Source organism: Saccopteryx bilineata, chromosome 5 (genome assembly GCF_036850765.1).
Source record: "Saccopteryx bilineata isolate mSacBil1 chromosome 5, mSacBil1_pri_phased_curated, whole genome shotgun sequence".
Classification (NCBI taxonomy): domain Eukaryota; kingdom Metazoa; phylum Chordata; class Mammalia; order Chiroptera; family Emballonuridae; genus Saccopteryx; species Saccopteryx bilineata.
The window spans coordinates 63,363,174-63,386,190 of record NC_089494.1 but is presented as its reverse complement, the minus strand read 5'-3'; the positions used below and the strand labels follow the sequence as shown (position 1 = coordinate 63,386,190).

General features: G+C 43.4%; 1 protein-coding gene across 19 annotated transcripts in view; it reads left to right on the top strand.

Annotated features, from left to right (window-relative positions):
- The window catches only part of RAPGEF4 (Rap guanine nucleotide exchange factor 4), a 328,733-nt gene that overhangs the window by 276,885 nt on the left and 28,831 nt on the right, over positions 1 to 23,017 (top strand). For all 19 annotated transcript variants that reach the window (XM_066280130.1, XM_066280129.1, XM_066280128.1 and 16 more), the window contains 6 exons: positions 10,265 to 10,415; positions 12,621 to 12,709; positions 13,450 to 13,480; positions 13,687 to 13,765; positions 15,722 to 15,868; positions 18,403 to 18,500. In XM_066280130.1, the coding sequence (XP_066136227.1) occupies positions 10,265 to 10,415; positions 12,621 to 12,709; positions 13,450 to 13,480; positions 13,687 to 13,765; positions 15,722 to 15,868; positions 18,403 to 18,500 (595 nt within the window). The remainder of the gene's footprint in view (positions 1 to 10,264; positions 10,416 to 12,620; positions 12,710 to 13,449; positions 13,481 to 13,686; positions 13,766 to 15,721; positions 15,869 to 18,402; positions 18,501 to 23,017) is intronic.

Sequence of the window (23,017 nt, the reverse complement as noted above, 5' to 3'; positions counted from 1 at the left end):
TCAAACAGTTAATTATGTTGTATACCCATCACCCAAAGTCAAATCATTTTTTATCAACTTACATTTGTCCTTTTCATATCCTTCCTTCCACTCCCTCACTCATGTTGCCACAACCCCAATCCCTTGTTAACTACTTCACTTTTACTTATGTCCATGAGTCTCAGTTTTATATCCCACCTATGTATGAAATCATATAGTTCCTAGCTTTGTCTGATTCACTTATTTCACTCAGTATAATGTTCTCAAGGTCCATCCATGTTGTTGTAAATGGCACCATGTCGTTATTTCTTATGGCTGAGTAGTATTCCATGGTATATATGTGCAACATCTTTTTTACCCAGTTTTCTATCAAGGATGCTTTGGTTGTTTCCATGTCTTGGTCACTGTGAATAATGCTATGATGAGCATGAGGGTACATGTGTCATTATGTACCAATGTTTTCGAGTTTTGAGGGTAGATACCCAGTAGAGGGGGATTGCTGGGTCATATGGTAGTTCTATTCTTAGTTTTTTGAGGAACCACTATACTGTCTTCCATAATGGTTGTACTCATTTGCATTTCCACCAGCAGTGAATGAGGGTTCCTTTTTCCCCACAGCCTTTCCAACACTTGTTATTACCTGGTGTCTCATTGTAGTTTTTTGTTTTGTTTTGTTGTTGTTGCTTTTTGTATTTTTCCAAAGTTAGAAGTGGGGAGGCAGTTAGACAGACTCCCACATGCACCTGACCCAGATCCACCCAGCAAGCCCACCAGGGGGCAATGCTGTGCCCATCTGGGGCATTGCTCCGTTGTGGCTGGAGCCATTCCAACACCTGAGGTAGAGGCCCAGGAGCCGTCCTTAGCACCTGGGCCAACTTTGCTCCAATAAAGCTTTGGCTGCAGGAGAGGAAGAGAGAGATAAAGAGAAAGGAGAGGGGGAAGGGTGGAGAAGCAGATGGGCACTTCTCCTCTGTGCTCTGACTAGGAATTGAACCTGAAACTTTCACACACCAGGCCGATGCTCTACTGCTGAGCCAACCAGCCAGGGCCGCATTGTAGTTTTGATTTGCATTTCTCGAATAACTAGTAAAGATGAGCATCTTATCATATATCTGTTGGCCATAGGTATGTCCTCTTAGGAGAAGTGTCTGTTCAGGTCCTCTCCCTGTGTTTTAATTGGATTGTTAGCTTGTTCATTGCTGAGCTTTGTGAGTTCTTTGTATATTTTGGATATAAACCCCTTATCAGAGCTGTTATTTGCAAATATCAGCTCCCACTTAGTTGGCTGCCTATTTGTTTGGTTGTCAGTTTCTTTTGCTGTGCAGAAGCTTTTTAGTTTGATATAGTCCCATTCATTTATTTTTGCCTTTACTTTCCTTACCTTTGGGGTCAAATTCATAAATTGTTCTCTATGGCCAAGGTTCATGTTTCTTTAATGTTTTCTTCTATGTACTTTATTGTTTCAGATCTTATATTTAGGTCTTTGATCCATTGAAATGAATGTTTGTTCAGGGGGACAAACTGTAGTCAAGTTTCATTCTTTTGCATTTGGTTTTCCAATTTTCCCAGCAGCATTTATCGAAGAGGTTTTCTTTTCTTCATTGTGTGTTTTTGGCTCCTTTGTCAAACAAAGATTATTTGTTCATATATACATAGTTTTATTTCTGGGCTCTTGATTCCGTTCCATTAGTTGGTATGTCTGTTTTTCTGCCAATGCCATGCTGTTTTGATTATCGTGGCTCTATCGTATAATATGAAGTCAGGTAGTGTGATACCTCTGGCTTCATTCTCTTCCCTCAGGATTGCTTTGGCTATTCGGGCCTTTTTATGGTTCCATACAAACCTGGTGATTTTTTGTTCTATTTTCTTAAAAAATGACATTATGTTTTTTGATGGGGATTGCATTAAATGTGTATATTGCTTTGGGTATTATGGCCATTTTAACTACGTTAATTCTTTCAATCCATGAATATGGAGTATTTTTTCACTTCATTGTGTCTTTTTCAATTACTTTCAATAATATTTTGTAGTTTTCAGTATATAGGTCCTTCACATCCTTTGTTAAGTGTATTCCTAAGTATCTTGTTTTTTGTTGTTGCAATTGTAAAAGGAATAGTTTTTTGAGATCATTTTTCAAAGTTTTGTTATTGGTGTATAGGAAAGCAATAGACTTTTGTATATTGATTTTGTATCCTACTACTTTACTGTATTGGTTTATTATTTCTAATAGGTTTTTGGTGGAGTTTTTGGGTTTTCTATATAAAGGATCATGTCATCAGCAAAAAGTGATAGCTTTACTTCTTCTTTTCCGATATGGATGCCTTTTATTTCTTTGTCTTGTCTGATTGCTCTGGCCAGAACTTCTAGCACCACGTTGAATAAGAGTGGAGAGAGTAGGCAACCCTGTCTTGTTCCTGATTTTAGTGGAAAAGTTTTCATTTTTCCCCATTTAGTATGATATTAGCTGATGATTTGTCATATATGGCCTTTATTATGTTGAGGAACTTTCCTTCTATTCCTATTTTATTGAGAGTTTTAAACATAAGGAGATGTTATATCTTACTAAATGCCTTTTCTGCATCTATTGATAGGATTGTACAAGTTTTGTTCATTGTTTTTGTTTTGTTGATCTGGTTTATTACATTGATCGATTTCCATATGTTGAACCATCCTTGTGCTCCAGGAATAAATCCCACTTGATCATGATGTTTTATTTTTTAATGTGTTGTTGTATTTGATTTGCTATTATTTTGTTTAGGATTTTTGCATCTGTACTCATTAGAGATATTGGTCTGTAGTTTTCTTTTTTTGTGTTGTCCAATTAGTTCTGAAAAGTGTTTGGCCAAATGTCACTATCAAAGCAATTCACTTCTGCAGATATGCAATTTGAGAGTTTATTTCCAATAAGGAAGAAAGGTGGTTTGATGATGATATGAACATGATGTGTTCTTTGAAGAAAAAAGAAATGACTGTATTACCAGATAGTATACAAAATATTTCATATACATTTTCTCAGCCTCATATCAACACTCTGAGGTATATACTCTTTTTACAATAATAAGCAAGACTGAGCAGCTAAGTAATTTGCCCAAGTTACATAGCTGATAGGTGTCAGAACAATCTTTGAACACAGTAGAAAATACATTTTCTGAGCAAGAAGATGGGAAGTACCTGAAGAAAATGACAGCACAGAAATTGCTTCTGTGAGCTCAAATTTGGTAGAAGCACACAAATATAGGGGAAGCCGTGTTGGTAGGAATAGCCTCACAGTTATACCCAGAAATGCCAGTTCTAATGAAAAATTTCAAAACCAACCATTTAGAGGATTTCAAAAGATTTCCAGAGGTGGATCTATAGTAATCAGGATGGCCAACTTTCACTGAACACTGAACATGTCTCAGATACTGTTCTACGTGGTTCACTGATACCGCCTCATCTCATCCTTAACAGCAGTCCTATGCAGTTTACAGATGAAGAGCCTGAAGCTCCCAGTGGCTAATTAACTAACCAAGGGCCTCAGAGTTTATACGTGGGGAAGCCAGGATATGAGCTCAGGTGGTTTAATTCTAGAACTTGCCTTCCCAAGGACTCGCTACATCAAGGAAGGAACAGGCTCTGTGCTCAGGGTGTTGGATGCTCCACAAAAGCAAGTAGGGTAGAGAAGAAGCCCAGAGCATAGTGGGGAAAGCCCTAGCTCTCAAGTCAGGAGACCTGTGCTGAAGATCTTTGTCTTACGAACTTGATTACTCAGCAACTATTCTTTACCTCTCAGAACCCTGTCTATGTAACAGGGATAATTATACCTGTCCTATCCACTTCCACAGGTTGTCATGAAGATCAAATGAGGCCATGTGCATGAAAGCACGTTATAAACCTAAAGCCCTTTATAAATATAAGTATATTGCCCCATATTAATAAATGATTGTACCATCATGAGAGCTATATGGCATTATGTAAAGAATACACAGAGGCTTTGTCTAGTTGGGGGGCAGATAACTGCCCCCCAAAGTTTGTTTTCAGCTGCAAGCAGAGATCTTGTATGCAAAGCAGGGCTTTAAAAACAACAACACTAAAGAATATGAGTTTGAATGTTGATAAGTGTTTTATAAATAGTTGCATAATTAGCATTTAGTTACTGCAAAAAATATATATAATATTTTATTCCCTGTTAGAGGCTGTAATGATTCTGCTGCCTCTACATCCTAGGAGGTTTTTACTTACTTTCCCCATGATAATTTTAATACATGGAACCATTATTAACTGAATTAAGAACAAGTAAATGAGCAGTAAAAAAAAAAAAAGTACAGAAAAATTACAGGTGCCTGTGGTGAGTAAAATAATAACTAGGTAAAAATATATGAAATAATTAGAGTGTTTGAACGGCGGAGCCGGCATGAGGAAAATGACTCAATAGAGTATTCAGCCTGCTGTTGGCAAGGTCAAGAGACCAGAGCCTACACTGTGGCCTTCACCTCTGTTGACTCTCAGCCCTCATACCTCACTGAAAGCAGATCCCATTTGTCCTCAGCCGCGTTTACGTGATGCTGCAGGAGCTGGTCCAATTCAATGAAGATTTAGTTGCTCAAAGTCTGTGGTCTTATCGAGTAAATACTTGATAACTAAATGATTCTGTTTAAAAGATGTACCATTTGAGTGTTTGTGTAGACTGAGTCAACTTGGTGACATTGAGTATGATCTTGTGTAGAATGCATCTCTGATCTGTATTTCACATCTCAACAAAGATAGAACTTCAGATAATTTATATAAAGGGTTTTAAAAAGCCATGGTGAATAAGATAAAAACATTCTCTTATGTTTTAGAAAGTTGCATTATATATCACATTCCAAACAGTGTGATTGAATTGTTTAAGGTAAGCAGTCACTCAACAAACACTTGAGGCTTTTTATGTTTTCCTGTGTTGAGTCCTTGACTAGGAAATGTAGAAACTCACAATGAGTTTAACACAGGGTTCCTGCTGTTAGAGATTGGGATTTAATGGATCTTATTAACATAACAAGAGAAACATCAAGTTAGAATTTGAATGGTCAGTAGATTTAAGAGTGTTTGGTTAGAAGTGGTGAGTCACTGCTTTCTAAATCCAAAGATACTGGACAGAGGACTGGCTAAAACTATAGTGGAGGGGATCTAGTTCAGTTTCTGTGCTTCCCTGACAACAGATTATCAAGGTTGCAACAATTAACTCTTGATTTCTTGCATGCATTTTGCTGTCTTTGAGAGTTTTAAGGGATCAATTTCAACATCTCAGATGGAATTCCCTATTATCTAATCTAATTCTGTTGTATAATATGTTAGCATAAAAATATTAATGTCAGAGAAAACACAACAACATAAACTGGTAAACAGAGTCCTAGTGAGGGAGATAAGAACTGAGTTCTAGTCCCAAGAATTCTATTGATGTATTTGGAAAAAATCACCTCATTCTACTTAGTTTCTTTACCTCTAAAATGGTGGTTTTGAAGGAGATACAATCAAAGGGCTTCTGCCACTCATAAATTCTATGATTCTGTGAATCATCTGAAATGAACTCTGTCAGCAGTGAGTCTGGCCACTTCAACTCTGTAAAGCCAGTAGCCACAGCCACCATCACAGCCACCTGGCCCGTGCAGGTTCGCATTTGATTTGGACAGACGGTAATGAAACAACAGAGACAAGAACTGGTGGGCCATTACCTTTAATCCTAGCTTGCACCCGGGGGGCAAGAAATACACACAGTGGGAAAACACTTCCCTTTCCATTCAGGGCTCCCAAAGCCACTGACTCATCTGAGTTTCCTGGAATCAAAAGTCCCACCAGCTTTATTCACACTTCTGTTCCCCATCTCCTTCTCTCTGCACAAACTCTGCATAAACTGGCTACTCCTTCAGCACTCCACCATCTTGGCTGCCTCTCCTTTGCAATGCTGATAGCAGGATCTGAGCGAGAGTGCCCCAGGTCTGCCTCATTTTATAGTGTAGAAATTAAAGCTTTTAAGCCAGTATACAAATAAGGAAGTCTCTAATACAGAGCCACTCATCTGAGGCATAAATGGGATTCCTTATAAGAGTGCACCACCCCACATCATGCAACAGTCAAGGGTGTGGGGAGAAGCTCAGTTTTGAGAAGATCTTAGTATTAAAAGGGTGGGAAAGGCTTAGTCTTAAAACCAAGCCTTAGACTATAAGGACCTTGTCAGCCTACAGCCTGTCCCCCACACTTAATGCAAACTATAAGTGAGCAAACATATATATCATATTTAAAAACTTATTTGACTAACAAACTCTTATGACTTTTTAAAATTGTGTTTAAAATAACAATTCTATGAATAATTCTAGATTCTTTCACAGACTTTTACTTAGCACTTTACGAGATGCCAGAACCATGTTATCCTTGCCTCTTTTTCCTATGAATTAAAGCAGGCATATTACTACTTACCTGCACCCAACTGTCCTCATGTCAGAAATCATGGTCCTATTCAATACAAATATTTCAAGATCATTTGACAAAATCATTAGATTATTATTTTTTTTATTTTTTTCTACTAATCTACTTTTAACATAGACATTAACCAACTATATATTTCATTAAAAAATTTTACTTATTCATTTTAGAGAAGAGAGAGAGAGAGAGAGAGAAAGGGGGAGGAGCAGGAAGCATCAACTCCCATATGTGACTTGACCAGACAAGTGCAGGATTTCAAACCAGCGACCTCAGCATTCCAGGTTGATACTTTATCCACTGCACCACCACAGGTCAAGCCAATTATATATTTCAGATAGTGTTCTTCAAATGTTAGAAGTATCTTGTGTGTGTGGTATGCATTGATAATCCTTTCTAAATCCTTATTCTTCCTGTGAGAGTTAGATTTTTATTACACGTGGGACTTTCTCCATCAAATGGATAATGCATTATTCCAGTTTTAGCCTGATGTGTTTAAATTTATGAACATACTGCATTTGCTTTTTTTATTATAGTTTGCATTTTGACATCATATTGAGACAAGGGACCTGGTGGGATATTCCTTATTCTTTGGCTGCTATCTAAAGGAAATAGTTTTTCCCTCTCCTCACTTTTTTGTAGAAGTTTAATAAAATCTAAAAATCACATACATCTTCTAAAAGCCTGAGAAGATTGTTTTGGGAATAAATAGAATCCCCAGCACCTCACCTGTAACCATTTCAGGTATAATCAATTACATATAAAGCCTCCTCTGTGTCCCTTAAGATTCCGAGCTAGCGGACTATTCAGGAACGGAACAATATGTTGCCTAGGGAGGGACAGCACCCTGGAGCACAGGCCTGGATTCAACTATAGAAGTGGTATTACCCCCACTCTAATTTAGTAAATAAACATCTGTAAGGGAAAAGGCAAGGCTTTGTGAAACAAATCAGTGTTTCCGTCTGTTTTTCCAGAGGCAAAAGTACTTAACTTTTTATGAGAAAATACAGAAAGCCTCTTCACCCAGATTTGGTCAGTTCTAGCTCCCATGAGGTTAGGAGCTAGCTACTCCTGACCAGCAGCAGGCACTCAGCTCTGGGTTAGATACTCAACATACTGTGTCAGCTCCTGGAAACTTGGAACTTCAGTGGGGGAATAAAGGAACAAAAATCTTTTCCATTAAGATTTTTGCTTCCCAGATACAATTATTTAATAATTTCATGAACTGAAGCACTAAGTCACCATGGCCAGAGTTTGGGACTGTGGGAGTGGTGATAATTGAAAGAGCTTTGTCTGGATTTGTAAACCCTGCCATTTACTCATTGGACAACGTTGGGCAGATCTCTTCTCCCTGACCCTCAGTTTCTTCTTCTGTAAATATTCCCCCTTTACGTTTGTAGAGAGCATTATATGATCATGGAAGTATATTAAATGTTTTTGTTATAAACCAGTGGTAGTCAACCTGGTCCCTGTCGCCCACTCGTGGGAGGTCCAGCTTTCATGGTGGGCGATAGCAGAGCAACCAAAGTATAAATAAATACATAGATTTAACTATAGTAAGTTGTTTTATAAAGATTTATTCTGTCAAACTTAGCAAAAATCCAACATAAAGTACTTGGTAAGTAATTATTATTATATGCTTTAACTTGCTGTGACTCTGCTTTATAAATTTTATAAAGTAAAGTTACTTCCCTACTTTATAAATCACCATTACTGTGGAACCAGTGGGCAGTTAGAAAATTTTACTACTAACAGAAATACAAAAGTGGGCAGTAGGTATAAAAAGGTTGACTACCCCTGTTATAAACTATCAAGCTCTTTATAAATTTGAAGTATAATAATGCTAATCTTTTCAATTTGTTGACAAAAAGACAGATTTCCCCAGCAGGAAAGAGAACAAGAAAAAAATCTTTGTCTTGACCAGCACTGTTGATTTAGTTATCCTATCTGAGGGCCCAAGAGGTTAGCTACAGGTATGCTGCTGATAGTTCTGTATCCAACACACAAGCATGTGTATTGTTTCCTAGAGTCCAAATCAAGATAACCTGGATAAAGTTAGAATTATGGCCACTTCATATCAACTTGAAATTTAAAACCATTTCCGCCCCATACAAGTAGAAAAGACTCTTTTTCTCACTAACTCTTGGGTAAACCAGTGCAGAGTCTTATCATCTGTTAGGAATTATTCATTTGGTAACCATTATGTACCTGACTATGCTGCTAGTTACCATAAAACATAGTCATAAGATGTAGTGTCCAGTGTTGCAATTCTTTGGAAAAAAAAAAGACCCAAGTTATGTGTGCATACAAACAAGAGACCAAAGGGTTAATCAGAAAAGAAATAATTTTCACATAAAGCGATCTTGCCTCCCCCCCTTTTTTATTGTAAGTTCAGAGAGAATTGTAGCAATACAGGTTGAGCAATTTTCTTTTTTATGAATCCCGTGCTCAATTTATGAATGCCATTTTGCAACCCATTTACATGCAGTACACCTTTGCTCGAAGGTTCTGTCATTTACCTTGATCGTAATTATTTATAGTCGCTTTAGAAAAGGCCTTTCACTGGGGCGGCTCTCTAGCAGCGCAGGCACGAGGCAGTTTTCCGCAGTGCCCTTTACCTCATGCTGGGAAACTAAGGCGTGGCCAGTCTTGTAGGCCGCTCTGAGGCATGGGGGTGCTGTGTAATGCAGAAGATAACGAGGTGGAATAAGGAGTCTTGGATTCAAAACCAACTCTACATCCTCACTATATAATCCCGGCCATTGATGCTCCTTTACTGCCACTGTGCTCGCTTACGGATAACGACCACTGTTGTACTCTATCTGCAAGTCACAGTGTAAGTTATAATCAGGGAATTGTCCTGTGAACTACTTGTCTGTGATAGGATGTACTATAAATCACTGAAAAAGGAACAGTGTGTCTAGTCTAAAAACTTTCTTGATAACCTACTATATTGCCCTCACTGTAATCCACATGAGAATGAACACTGAGAGCAGGGACCTGTGCCTGACACATACATGTAGTAGGCACTCAATTAAGCATTTGTCATAATAAATACATAAAATATCTAGCTAAAAGTCACTGTACTGGGCATGGTGTAGAATACAAGACAAATAATATATCATCTGTAGCCTCAAAGAGCTTATAGTTTATTTAAGATGGCTAGCCATAAATGCACGAAAAGCTAATGTGAGGTAAGTTGTGGTTTTAGAGAAGAGAAGAAGGAATGGGATAGAAATTGTGTATGAGTCTCTCACTAGAGATCAACACAGCAGGAAGCTTTTTTCCTCCTGGGTGAGTGTATCTCCCTGCAGCCTCACTTCCCACCCCCAAAATCACCACATCCCTTTGTATCCGTCACGGTTCCACATTATTAATGACCATTTGGAAAGGTTTAACTGAAATGCATATAATGAAGGGGATTCGAGAGATGTGTGCAGAATTATGGGGACCAAGAAGAGATGGCAAGGCAGCCAGAGACAAGCGGCAGTGGGAAGCGTACCCCCCTAGAGATGAAGCGCAGGGTGGAGGGCAGGCAGGGAAGCGATGCAGCTGGTGAAAGCTGGGGTGAGGCACAGGAGTCCTTGTCACCACCCAAGTCCAGGGGGAGCCGGGCAAGTCTAATTCTTGGGCAACTATCAGGTCATAGTCAGCAATCATTAATAAGGGTTTGTATTCATTTGGTCCAGAACTTTTACATGAGTGGAGTTTTTCTTGAGAGCCTACGGGAAGAAATGAATCAATTGAAAAGGCTGGTCCCCTGAAGCTGGGATCTGTCCCTCTCTGCCTTTGCAAGTAGCATAGTCAAATGAGTGTGAAATGGCTAATGTCTTCCTTGACTCCTCGGAACTTACCACGCACAGCCTTCGCAAGGTACAGAGCAGGAGAAGATGGACTATTCCTTCAACAATAAGAGGCGAGTCATCCGCCTGGTTTTGCAGTGGGCTGCTATGTATGGAGACATCCTACAAGAGGATGATGTGGCTCTGGCTTTCCTGGAGGTATGTGGGGTCCTCCCTTCCAAAAATACATCTTTGTCCTGCAACATATGTACCACCCATAGCCAAGGAAGCTTCCCTGGAGAAACTGTAATTGCAAATTCCAAACTCTGTTACCATGTTCATTTATCGGAAAGGTACTATAAGGAAAGTGAAGAAAAGCATCATCCATTGTCCTACCATTCTAGTCCAATAACTGGTAGCATTTTAATATATTTTCATTTGGCCTCTCTTTCTTTGTATATTTTCCATTGTGGTGATCACATAGCACCCATCATTTCACTGGCTGCTTTTTCTGCTTAACTTCCTGTAAGGATTTTTCCAGGGCAGTGTACCTTTTCTAATGACATCTGAGTAGCTATGCCACAGAGGTGTCTATTTGTTCCCACATTGCTGAATAGTTACATTATTTCCATTTTCACCTTCCTAGAGTAATAAGGTAATAAACATTTTGGTGCAAGTATGCCTGTCCTTGGTTACATTCCTAGACACAGATTACTAGATTAAATGGTAGATTTTTGAGTGGAGTGTAGCAGATAATTTATTGAAGAATTACTCGGGCCAGGAGGTGGTTCTGAAGAGACGCGTTTTATTTATTTATTTATTTTATTTAAGGATTTTATTTACTGATTTATTTATTTATTTATTTTTTAGAGAGAGAGGAGAGAGAAAGTAGGGGGAGGAGCTGAAAGCAACAGTTCATGCTAGTTACTTCTCATATGTGCCTTGACCAAGCAAGCCCAAGGTTTCGAACTGGTGACCTCTGCATTCTGGGTCGATGCTTTATCCACTGTGCCACCATGGGTCAGGCACATGATTTTTTTGTTTGTTATTTTTCTGAAATGAAAAGCAGGGAGATAGAGAGACAGACTCCCTCATGAGCCAGACCAGGATCCACCCGGCAAGCCCACTAGGGGGCGATGCTCTGCCCATCTGGGGCGTTGCCCCGTTGCAACTGGAGCCATTCCAGTGCCTGAGGTGAATGGGGCCATCCTCAGCACCCGGGACAACTTTGCTCCAGTGAAGCCCTGGCTGCGGGAGGGGAAGAGAGAGAAAGAAGAGGGGGAAGGGTGGAGAAGCAGATGGGCGCTTCTCCTGTGTGCCCTGGTCGGGAATCAAATCTAACACATCCACATTCCGGGCCAATGCTCTACCACTGAGCCAAACAGCCAGGGCTACATGATTTATTTTGTAAACACTGCCTTTTAAGCTGAACTTCTCTTTTCTTTTCTCTGTCTCCAGCCCCACACAACAGCCTTGACCCTGGCATTTAATCCTTGATAACTCACTGTCCTCCAAAACTTTGATAAGGACTTACAGCGTGGCTTCTATTTCAAACTTGATCAATCTGTATGTTCAAGAATGAACTATCCGAAAGAAACATACCCCTTATCTTCTTTTGAATCATACCATTTGTCAGGCAGAGATAGGCGAGGAAGCTAGGAAGTAAAGTATTGTGAAAATGTAAGGGAATGACAGTAGCTTAGAATCATGACTTGACCATGGCCTCTACCCACGGAGGCCAGGCCCGAGCGGTGGTCCCGCTGGCATAGCCACAGCTTTCATCGGCTGTGAGCAAAGCAGGACACAGCTGCTGCTACTCTGGACCATGCCCAGAACCTCAGCAAAGAGACCTGAGTTAGGGGCACAAATTCAACATAATTTTAGTACTGCGCTGAAGACTTCACCTGCGTTTTTTTTAAACCACTGACAATTAACAAAGAGAGGTAAATATCAAATAAATACCAAATACCAAAGTAATACCAAATAAATATTAAAATTCCCTTGAAAAAATATTGAGATGAAAAAAAGTACTCTGAGGTAGACTATAAAATTATCCATTCCAAAACATTGCATTTCATATAAATATCATATAAACAACTCATTTGCAATTAAACTTGAAAAATTCTGCGGTAAAATATACCCAACATAAAATTTGCCATTTTAACCACTTTTAAGTGTACAATTCGGTGGCATTGATTACATGCACAATGCGATACACCATCACCTCTATTCCCAAAGTCTTTTCTCACCTGCAGTTTTGACCGTAGGCATACTTTAACATTTCCTTTCTGGTCTCCAGTCCACGAAACTGGTCTGGAGACGCTGAGGAAGCAAATGACACAGGGACACGCCGTTATTGCTCTTTACAGAATTGAGTGCCTTTTGCGGTTCTTGTTAAAAGCCTGTGACCTTTGCCAATTACAGGAATTTTATGTGTCTGTGTCAGATGATGCCCGAATGATCGCTGCCCTCAAGGAGCAACTGCCCGAGTTGGAGAAGATAGTCAAGCAAATGTAAGGAAGGGCTTGGCCTTGGGGTGTGCTTCCCTCATGGAAGTGCCTGCTCTCAAAACATCTTCCACAGAGTCCTTTGCGCCCCACAAGGTGAAAGCGGGTTTTTCAGCCGCCATACAAGGTCCCAGTTTGAGCAGACTGGGCCTCGGGTGCAGGTGGTATGAGAAGGCCTGAGGAACAGAAGGACTGAGGTCCTGCTTGGCAGCCTCCCAGGCTGGGCGGCCGCCCGAGGAAGCCTGGGAAGGGAAAGGTCCTACTTTGGGGCATTGAGCACCATCACCTGTGTCCCTCTGGTTCAGAGCAGTGACTCCAGTCATAAAATGGTCAGTGGCATTTAAAAACTGTTTGAAGGGAATTACTTACAAGGAAAATTCACTTTCTGCTGCCAAAGCTGTTGATAGTGAGTATTTGTGTCCTCTCAGTGAAAACACAGGTTTTCACATGCTGTTCCCGAGCCACAGATTACAGACTGGAGAGAGTGTGTACTGCTAGATAGACTCTGAAAGCTAGAAGCCCGGGCTCTTAACATCCATTCACTAGGGATCTGCCTGTCACAGGGCTGGTCTCTGCTGTGTCCTCCATGCTTTGTCTCTTAGTATTAAAATTAGGAGCCTCATATTGCCTCTTGAACAGATGCTGTGATTTTGTTTTCTGGCATAAGATTAAAGATATATACAAATGAAGCTATTTCAAATAATAGTGCTAACAGTGTTAAATGCTGTGCTCTCTGTTTCTCATAGTTCAGAAGATGCAAAGAATCCACAAAAGAAGGTAAGTGGCAAGAGGGTAGGATTCTTTAATTGTGCCATGTAAAATGCTCCCCAAATGAAATATTGCAACATACAGAAGTGATGTTTTCATCAATACAAAATATGTTTTCATTTCTTGACTCTGCTGCTCAGGTGTGTTTTCTTTGAGTTGTAAATGTGCACCTGTCATTCTCCCTGTGAAGCAGTTCCTATTATTACTTTTTACAGCACAAAGTTCTCTTGCAACAGTTCAACACAGGCGACGAGAAAGCCCAGAGGCGCCAGCCTATCCGTGGCTCTGATGAAGGTGAGAAATCTCTTCCAACTCAGGATTGTTTAGATATTTGAATAAAATCTTCTCCTGGGAATCTGTCACCTTGGACCCACAGCACAGCTTTTCTTGGGTGCTTTTTTGCACTCTAAATGGCTTGCTTGGAGGGTACCTTTGGCGTTCCAATTATTTACATTCTTGAACTCCGTGCTGGGAGCTGAGGTGCTGACGTGCTCCTCCACACCTCCCTGACCGCCTCTCTCTCACTTGTCCTTGAAGGAAAGAAAGATGAACTCAGAGACCAGTTGTCAAGGTCACCCACCTCTGGCAAGAGCTGGCAGGAAGGTAGCTGGCGCTTTGCAGATGCCCAGCAGGGGTGGAGAGCAGGGTCCTCTGCAGAGCAAGGCTCCTTCCTGCCCCGGGAGAGCGCTCTGGCCCTGAGCACAGCCTCGTTAGCAGCCATCAGAGACATGCAGATGCTGGCCATTATTATTTGGTTGTTTGAGATTTTTCCAAAAACCAAAACCAAAATTAAACTAATAACAATGATATATATTTTTTCAAGCCACAGATTAATCTTGTAACTTAAGAGAGCCTCTAAACCCAAGAATTATAGTAGCTAGAATTGCTTCCAGGATTTGTGTGTTCACAGGAGAGCCTGTGATGGCACATACGTATCTGACCTAAATGCCACCCAAGCTTTGTGGCCCAGCCCCAAGGGACACAAACCAGTGAACAAGAGAACAGGGATGTCGGCGTATGTCTCCTGCCCCAAGCTGCTTGCAGAAGTGTTCATGTTGGCTCCCCACTGTCACTCCAGACTGCAGTAATCTAGTCATCAGCCTCTAACACAGCACTCCCAGTGTTGTGAAAATGAAAGGCTCGCAGAAAATTGACCAAATCGTACTTTTCATTTTTTCCCATGATCTATTTGTGGGTTTTTTACAAATATCTGTTGTTGTTTTTTAAATGGGAGATGACAGTCACGTGTGTACCTATTCTTAGACCAATGCTAAGGGTAAAGAGTTTCAGAAGGGGGCAGGCATAGGCATAGACAAGTCCAAATAAATACAATAGGAAGAATGGCAAGATGATGAAAATTTTGGAGGATGTCTAAACATTTTGCATAGCTAATGGTTTTCTTTCTTTTTTTTTTTTTTCTTCTCATTTTTCTGAAGCTGGAAACAGGGAGAGACAGTCAGACAGACTCCCGCATGCGCCCAACCGGGATCCACCCGGCACGCCCACCATGGGGCGACGCTCTGCCCCCCCAGGGGGCGATGCTCTGCCCATCCTGGGCGTCGCCATGTTGCGACCAGAGCCACTCTAGCGCCTGAGGCAGAGGCCACAGAGCCATCCCCAGCGCCCGGGCCATCTTTGCTCCAATGGAGCCTTGGCTGCGGGAGGGGAAGAGAGAGACAGAGAGGAAAGCGCGGCGGAGGGGTGGAGAAGCAAATGGGCACTTCTCCTATGTGCCCTGGCCGGGAATCGAACCCGGGTCCTCCGCACGCTAGGCCGATGCTCTACCGCTGAGCCAACCGGCCAGGGCTGCTAATGGTTTTCTTAAGAACTCCCTGCCCTGGCCAGTTGGCTCAGTCTTAGAGCGTCTGCCTGTTGTGTAGATGTCCCAGCTTTGATTCCCAGTCAGGGCACAAAGGAGAGGTGCCCATCTCCTTCTCCACCCCTCCCCCTCTCGCTTCTCTCTCACTCTCTGTCAATCTTCCCCTCCTGCAGCCGTGGCTCTATTGGAGTTGGCCCTGGGCACTTAGGATGGCTTACTCCATGACCTCAGGCGCTAAGAAGAGCTTGGTTGATGAGCAATGTAGCAACAACCCAGATAGGCAGAACATCACCCCCTAGTGGGCTTGCTGGGTGGTCCTGGTTGGGGTTGCATGCAGGAATCTGTCTCTGCCTCCCCTCCTCTCACTGAATAATAATAAAAAAAGGAACTCTCAAGACTAATTGACCATGTTGCTGCTGCCTTCCCAATAGTTCTGTTTAAAGTCTATTGCCTGGACCACACCTACACAACCATTCGAGTGCCGGTGGCCGCCACAGTGAAGGAAGTCATCAGCGCAGTTGCGGACAAGCTGGGCTCTGGGGAGGGCCTGATCATCGTCAAGATGAGTTCTGGAGGAGGTAACAGTCTTACTTAGTACTTTGAGCTTCTGAGAAATGGTATATCTCATCCAAACCAAAACCCTACTGGGAGTTACTATGGCCCTTCCAAGTTGATCCAAAGAGACAAATTGGTGCTGTGTATTCTCCTATGAATAACAGGAATCATATGGTTAGAAGTGAGTTGGGGAAGTGTCTAATATCCCTGATTTTGTTAGATTCCCACATTAAAGCATAAGGAGGTGCCGTGATCTATCTGAGGCAGCTGGAAATGAGGACTGGTGTGGATGTCTTTCCATATAAACCCTAAAAAAAAAAAAAATCCTTAAGGCCTTGGAGACTGAGAAAGATAGATTCTAAGAGAGCATCTAGCATAACACGTTCAAGTCTGAAGTTGGAAGTGGACATAGGCTAGTTCTTTTCAGCTGATGATGGTCCCCTCCTTACACAGTGGAGAGCGCCAGAACCCAAGCTATCAGATGAAAGGAGGAGTACTTTCCCTGTGGGACCACTTTATTGCACTATGCTTTCCCAGAACATGATTCATTCATCATATATTTGCTGGCCACTTAGTGTGGCTGTGACAGGAAAGGATGAGATGGATACATCTATGCCCCCAAGTTGCTCCCAAGCCAGTGAGCCTATAAGAAGGTAACTATACATAATAAATAAACCACCTGAATCCATGCTGGCAGGAGTTTAGGATTCGTCAGCAGGCGAGGCAGTGAGAGCCAGGAGGAAGGAGCAGTAAGGTTACTTTTTCCAGCAATGATGTGAAAGCCATTTGAGGAATCTTTCAAGATCAGATGAGCTGTTTTCTGCCATGTTTGGAGACAAATGATTCCACTGGTGTAGGATGTTAAGGTGCATGCTGGACTCCCCCCAGATTTGTCCTTCCGTTGCTGTCCCAGTTGCACAGGGCCCAGGACGAGTGCCCTGGCTGACCCTCCGGTGCTTTCTTCCCGTAGCTACCCGGGCTCCCTCACTTCCTTGGGCTTTCACCCAATGGCAGTGTCTCCCTGAGGACCGCCTTCCTTCCTCTCCTTGATTCCCTTTCTAGAACTGTAACTGCCCCTTCCACACACAGCTGGCCTCCCTCCCTGCTCCCACCCTTTCTCCTCGTCTCTTCTCACTCTGATGGATGGGTGCATCTTGGTCACTGCCTCCCTCACAATGATGGAAGCTCTTTTTGAACCGGGATTTTTTTCTGTATTATTCTCTTCTGTATCCTCATTGCCTGGAGTAGTGTCCAGCATGTCATAAAGTCTAAATAATTATTCACTGAATGATTTAATTTTTTTTTTCCATTTTTCCAAAGCTGGAAACAGGGAGGCAGTCAGACAGACTTCCGCATGAGCCCGACCAGGATCCACCCGGCATGCCCACCAGGGGGCGATGCTCTGCCCCTCCGGGGCGTCGCTTTGTTGCATCCAGAGCCACTCTAGTACCTGAGGCAGAGGCCACAGAGCCATCCTCAGTGCCCGGGCCATCTTTGCTCCAATGGAGCCTTGGCTGCGGGAGGGGAAGAGAGAGACAGAGAGGAAGGAGAGGGGGAGGGGTGGAGAAGCAGATGGGCGCTTCTCCTGTGTGCCCAGGCCGGGATTCGAACCTGGGACTCCTGCATGCCAGGCCGACGCTCTACCGCTGAACCAACCGGCCAGGGCCTGAATTAATTTTTAAAATATTGAAAGCTTCATGTAAGCAATGTAATTGCCCTCTAAATTAGGAAATAAATGAAAAAATTAATAAAATTTATATCTAAAGTCAGATGGGACCTCAGAACCCCCCTGCCTAAGTTTTCTAAAAGTGATCTTTCCATCTCCAAAGTGCTGGGCATGATTACCATTTGGAAAGATAACTTGTTATATAAATGGCAAGTGTGGGCCCTGGTTGGTTGGCTCAGTGGTAGAGCGTCGACCTGGCGTGCAGGAGTCCTGGGTTCGATTCCTGGGTTCGATTCCCGGCCAGGGCACACAGGAGAAGCGCCCATCTGCTTCTCCACCCCTCCCCCTCTCCTTCCTCTCTGTCTCTCTCTTCCCCTCCTGCAGCCGAGGCTCCATTGGAGCAAAGTTGGCCCTGGCACTGAGGATGGCTCTGTGGCCTCTGCCTCAGGCGCTAGAATGGCTCTGGTTGCAACAGAGCGACGCCCCGGATGGGCAGAGCATCGCCCCCTGGTGGGCGTGCCGGGTGGATCCCGGTCAGGCACACGCAGGAGTCTGACTGCCTCCCTGTTTCCAAATTCAGGAAAAAAATAAATAAATAAATGGCAAGTGTGCTTTTTGTATATAATTATAGTTGCCGCACAGAACTGGGAGAATTGACCCTTGGGTATTTGCAGACCTGTTTTGTGGTCATCTCTGATGGCATCCTGAGTGCCGCATGCCTGTGTGACTGCTGTGTCTTTTTGTGCAGCAGCCCCTTCAGTGCTGTAGTTTATGGAGTCTCTCTGTGTGTTCTGGTAATTCACCGAGCCAGCAATTTGTTGGTGTGATTAAGGCAGTGCAGCAAATCTCAGATGCATTTAATAGGCAATCTCATGCTTTTTATGTTCACAGAAAAGGTGGTGCTCAAACCTAATGATGTTTCAGTATTTACGACGCTCACCATTAATGGACGCCTGTTTGCTTGCCCGCGAGAGCAATTCGATTCACTGGTAGGTTGAGTGGCCTCCTCAGAGCAGCGTCTGCAATCAGAAAAACTTGTCTGGCGCTTACCTCTGCAGTCCTGTTGAACCTAGTTGCTAAAAAAATATCAAATGCTACTTGTTTTTTGTTTTTAGTTTGCTTGCTGTCTGTTAGGTGAGCACAGGTGTGCATTTGAGACGCTCTGAGCTCTCAGACTTTCTTCTGTGGAATAAGCTGGGTAGCATCACTATTGGGCTGCGATTCAGCTTTCAGAACTCTTTGTAGTAATTCAGCTCCTTGATATTTCCCCAGTTTAAATATTAATATTAAAAGTATGAATAGTTAGACCAGGATAAAAATAATTTACAGACAAGCTATTCCAATTTATCATACTTTATAGGGAGATATAAAAATACACTATGGCCTGGCCCTGGCCGATTGGCTCAGTGGTAGAGTGTTGGCCTGGCGTGTGGATGTCCTGCATTCGATTCCCGGCCGGGGCACACAGGAGAAGCAACCATCTGCTTCTCCACCCCTCCTTCTTTCTTTCTGTCTCTCTCTCTCCCCTTTTGTTCCTGCAGCCATGGTTCGAGCAAGTTGTCCCTGGGCACTGAGGATGGCTTCATGGCCTTGCCTCAAGTGCTCACATAGCTCTGTTGCCAAGCAATGGAGCAGCAGCCCCAGATGAGCAGAGCATCACCCGGTAGGGGGCTCACCGGGTGAATCCCGATCCAGGCACATGCAGGAGTCTATCTCTCTGCCTGCCTGCCTCTCACTTAATTTTTAAAAAAATCAAAAATTCTGCAAGACAAACAAAAGAGAAAAGAAATACACTATGGTAAAGCCCTTCTCCAGTCTACGAAAAATACTGTTCCCAGAAAACATTCTGCCTTGTGCAGGAAATACCAGGGCCCAACAGGCTTCCCTAAGTCTTCAGAACACTTGTTCCCGGCCACACGGTTCTCTCTGTGATTACAGGATTAACTGACCATGCTCATGATTGAGTAGCCTGCTCTCTTTTACGCAGGTGGTAGGGTTCATTTTCTGTTTATCCTATAGAAATTAGGTGGCCCATAGTCCAGTAGCTATGAAAGTACCTTAGAAAACTTGCACAGCCAGTTCAGAGGACAGAGGACTAGTTTTGTCCATCTTTGAATACACAGGATTCCTTTACTAAGAAAAGTGCTCCAAGAGGTGAGAGTTGAACTGCACTGCATTTGGGGAGAGAGTTTAACTGCATCGATGCTGCACGAATATGTTCAAATTTAATCCAATTAGACATTATAGGTAAAGCAAGACCTTCCTCCTTGGGCTTTTAGAGCTTGTTTTCGCCTCATCATAATTCTGATTGTCGGGGTTGGGAAGAGCTATCTTGTGCACTCTAGCACAAGTTGGCGGATTTTTGCAATACCTCGGATCTACCTGGAGAGGAACTGAGCCAGGGAGTCTTAGTTCTCTTCCTCCTCCCTCATCCATCGTGGCCCGTGAGCACCCTTGCCTTTTCACAACCACCAGTACCGTAAAGACCTGACTCCGCACTGTCCTTTTCGTATATTTTAGTCATCTATGTTCATTGCCTTCTAAAAACTAAATGTTTCCCATTGAGGACCGGGGGAGAATAACGTGAGCGAGTCATGCTGCCCTCTCCTGGACACGAAAGCCATGAAAAGCCCATTCGGGGCAGCCCGACGGAAGGTGCTGTGTGGTGCGTTTGCCACATGGCACTCAGCCTGTCCTGCCAGCTGGTCCTCGTCCACTCTACGCAGTGCCATGGTGTGTAGGTGGAGCGCGTGGACTCGCTCCAGCTCTCTGTGGGGCAGATACTAACTTTTAAGCTTCTGTTTATTTGTACGTCATCCCACAGCCTTACACGTTCTTAGTCATTGCTAGTGTTCCGTTTTAAGGCTTGAGCAACAAGTACCCGGGACGTGAACTTGTTTCACGTTTTCCCCTATCAGCGCTTGACCTTTCACTGGGCTGCAATAATGCTGTGCTACTAAGGAATGCTCAGACCTTACCTGCCTCACAACACTGTACACACGCAGCTCCTTTTCCAGCTTTCTAAAGATTTCTGTAAAGACAGTCCTTCTAGGAAGAGTCATACACAAGATGACTGTACAGTCCAGAACGTTGGCCCAAAGCCTTTGATCCATCAGCGCATACTTGTGAAGTGTCTGTCTGTGCCCAGTGTCCTGCTAGCTTCTGTGTGACACTAAACTGGCACCCTTACGACAATGATGATGGTCAAGTTAAGGACAGGAGACTAACACACACAGCCTGGAACAGAACAAATTGTGGTGCTAAATTGTGTTGTCTGGAATTAGTCAAGTGCCAGTGATTTATCCTAGCAGATTAAGGACTGGAATTCTGGGGCTTTAAATGCTCTTGACATTTTGTTGAAGCATAAATAGTACAGTGTAAATTATAATAAAATCCCATTGTCCTGTGATTTGGTTCTACTTTTATCCACTCACCGTTTCCTCCAGCTTTTTTTTTTTTATTTTATTTTTTTATTCATTTTAGAGGGGGGGGGGGGGATCAGGAAGCATCAACTCCCATATGTGCCTTGACCAGGCAAGTCCAGGGTTTCGAACCGGCGACCTCAGCATTTCCAGGCTCCAGCTTTTATTTAGTGCATACTTTATCATTCCAGGTATTGTAAATGGTTCTGGCTCTGGGATAGTCTTGAAGACAAATGGTCTTTGTGACTCAAGGAACTCTCAGTGTAGTGAGGGACACCAGAGTGTAATGAGAACCCAATGTGACAAATGCCATCGCAGAGCTAGGCACCGAGTGTGTGGGAGCTCGAGGAAAGAGGGGGGCTGGGGTGGCAGCTTACTTTAACTATGTCTTTGTCACTGACAATCAGCGCTTTTTTTGTGTCTTAGTTTCTCCATCTGAAAAATGGGAGGGAAACAGTGCTGTCCTCTCAATCACTATTATCCAGGAATAACAAAGAAAGCAGCTCTCCAAATAAGAGCAGAGAGAAAGCCTGGGAGTTCTGGGCCACTGGGTGGGGAGTTTTCAGATCTGTCGGGCAGTGCAGACCCTGCCTACGCTCTGCATCTGTAGGAAATTTCTGCAGGGACAGCTATGTGAAAATGGCGCAAGGAGATGTTTCTCTGGGGCCCAGGGTCAGCGAGTGCATTCCCCAACTCGGAGGAGTACTCGTGGCAGCCCACACTGCCTCTTCAGGGCTCCACGGAGGGAAGGGGTCAGCCTCCCTTTTGCCAAAAAGGGAGGAAGCTCAGTGAGCCCTGCCCACTGAAGAAAAGGTAAAGATTCAATAGGGCTTTCTGTTATTCTCTCAAAAGGGATGAGGAATGATAATACAGTATCCACAGGTAAAAGAATGTTGTATATTTCTTCATATTGGCATCTTCCTTGAAGTTGTTGGGTTAATTTGTCTCCTATATGAAAAGCCCTAAGGCCTTAAGGAAAAGAGATGGGGAGCTAGGCAGGCCAAGGGGAGGGCGGGCCGAGGGGAGGGCGGGTCGAGGGGAGGGCGGGCTGAGGGAGTGGAATGGGAGGGCAGTTCCACAGAGGAACAGAGGGACTGTGGTCACAGTAGCCCCTGTGAGGGAAGGGAGAATGTGTAGGGCCATCCTGAGCCCGAGAAGGGCCCTCAGACCCACTACTTAAAAGCTTCTCTAGCTCTTCTACTCAAGACCTCCCCTACTGGAAAGCATTCTCCTCATTTTACTTCTATAGCTTCAAGTCGGCTCCCTACGTTTAAAAACTTTGACATCATTGTTTTTCTTCTTCCCTGCTCTCTGTCCCCTGCATAAAGTGAATCAGGAGCTACAGTATTCAGCTCTGTATCCAGCTCTGTATCCAGGGGTTGTACTGATCACACATTCCTGCAACTTTGCAATGCTCCACACATCTAGGAAGGGAGCTAACGGGGGCGGGGGGGGGGACTTCTACTGTGCCAGACACTGTGCTTATGTGCCGACACCTAAAGTATTCCCATCCGATTCTCTCAACAAGCCTAGGTACTACGTACTGTGATCTCAATTTACCAGAGCTGGTGAGCTGGCAACAATCAGATTAGGGAATCAATCCAAGTCTATCGTTAGAATGGGGTTTAGATTTAAAATCTGTTAACTTTCTAAAGCTGGCACTAACCTGGTCTATTACAAAACCCCAATTCCTCATCTGGTATTCAAAGGCTTTCTAAAAGCTGGCCAAGCTGGCCATTTGGTTCCCCTGAGCTCTGTGTTCCTGCCAAGCAAGGCTAATGATAGCTTCCCACCTTCACGCCTCCTTGCCATCTTTTAGCTTACAACAGATCATGCGGGATGCTCAGGGGAATCCTCGCTGTCCTAACCCACTCAGGGTTCGTCTGCTTCGTCTTTCAAAGCCCAGCTTATTTCTCTGAGAACCTCTTCAGGTCATACTTGATTCCAAATGCCCACTAACTCTCCAAAAGCCCATTCAAGTCCTCCACCTGTTTATCTGCATATCCAGCAGTCAGCTGTGTGTTGATGCCTCTGTCTGCCCCTCTATATGTGCAAATGAATGAATGCCAGCAGTTGACTCTTGA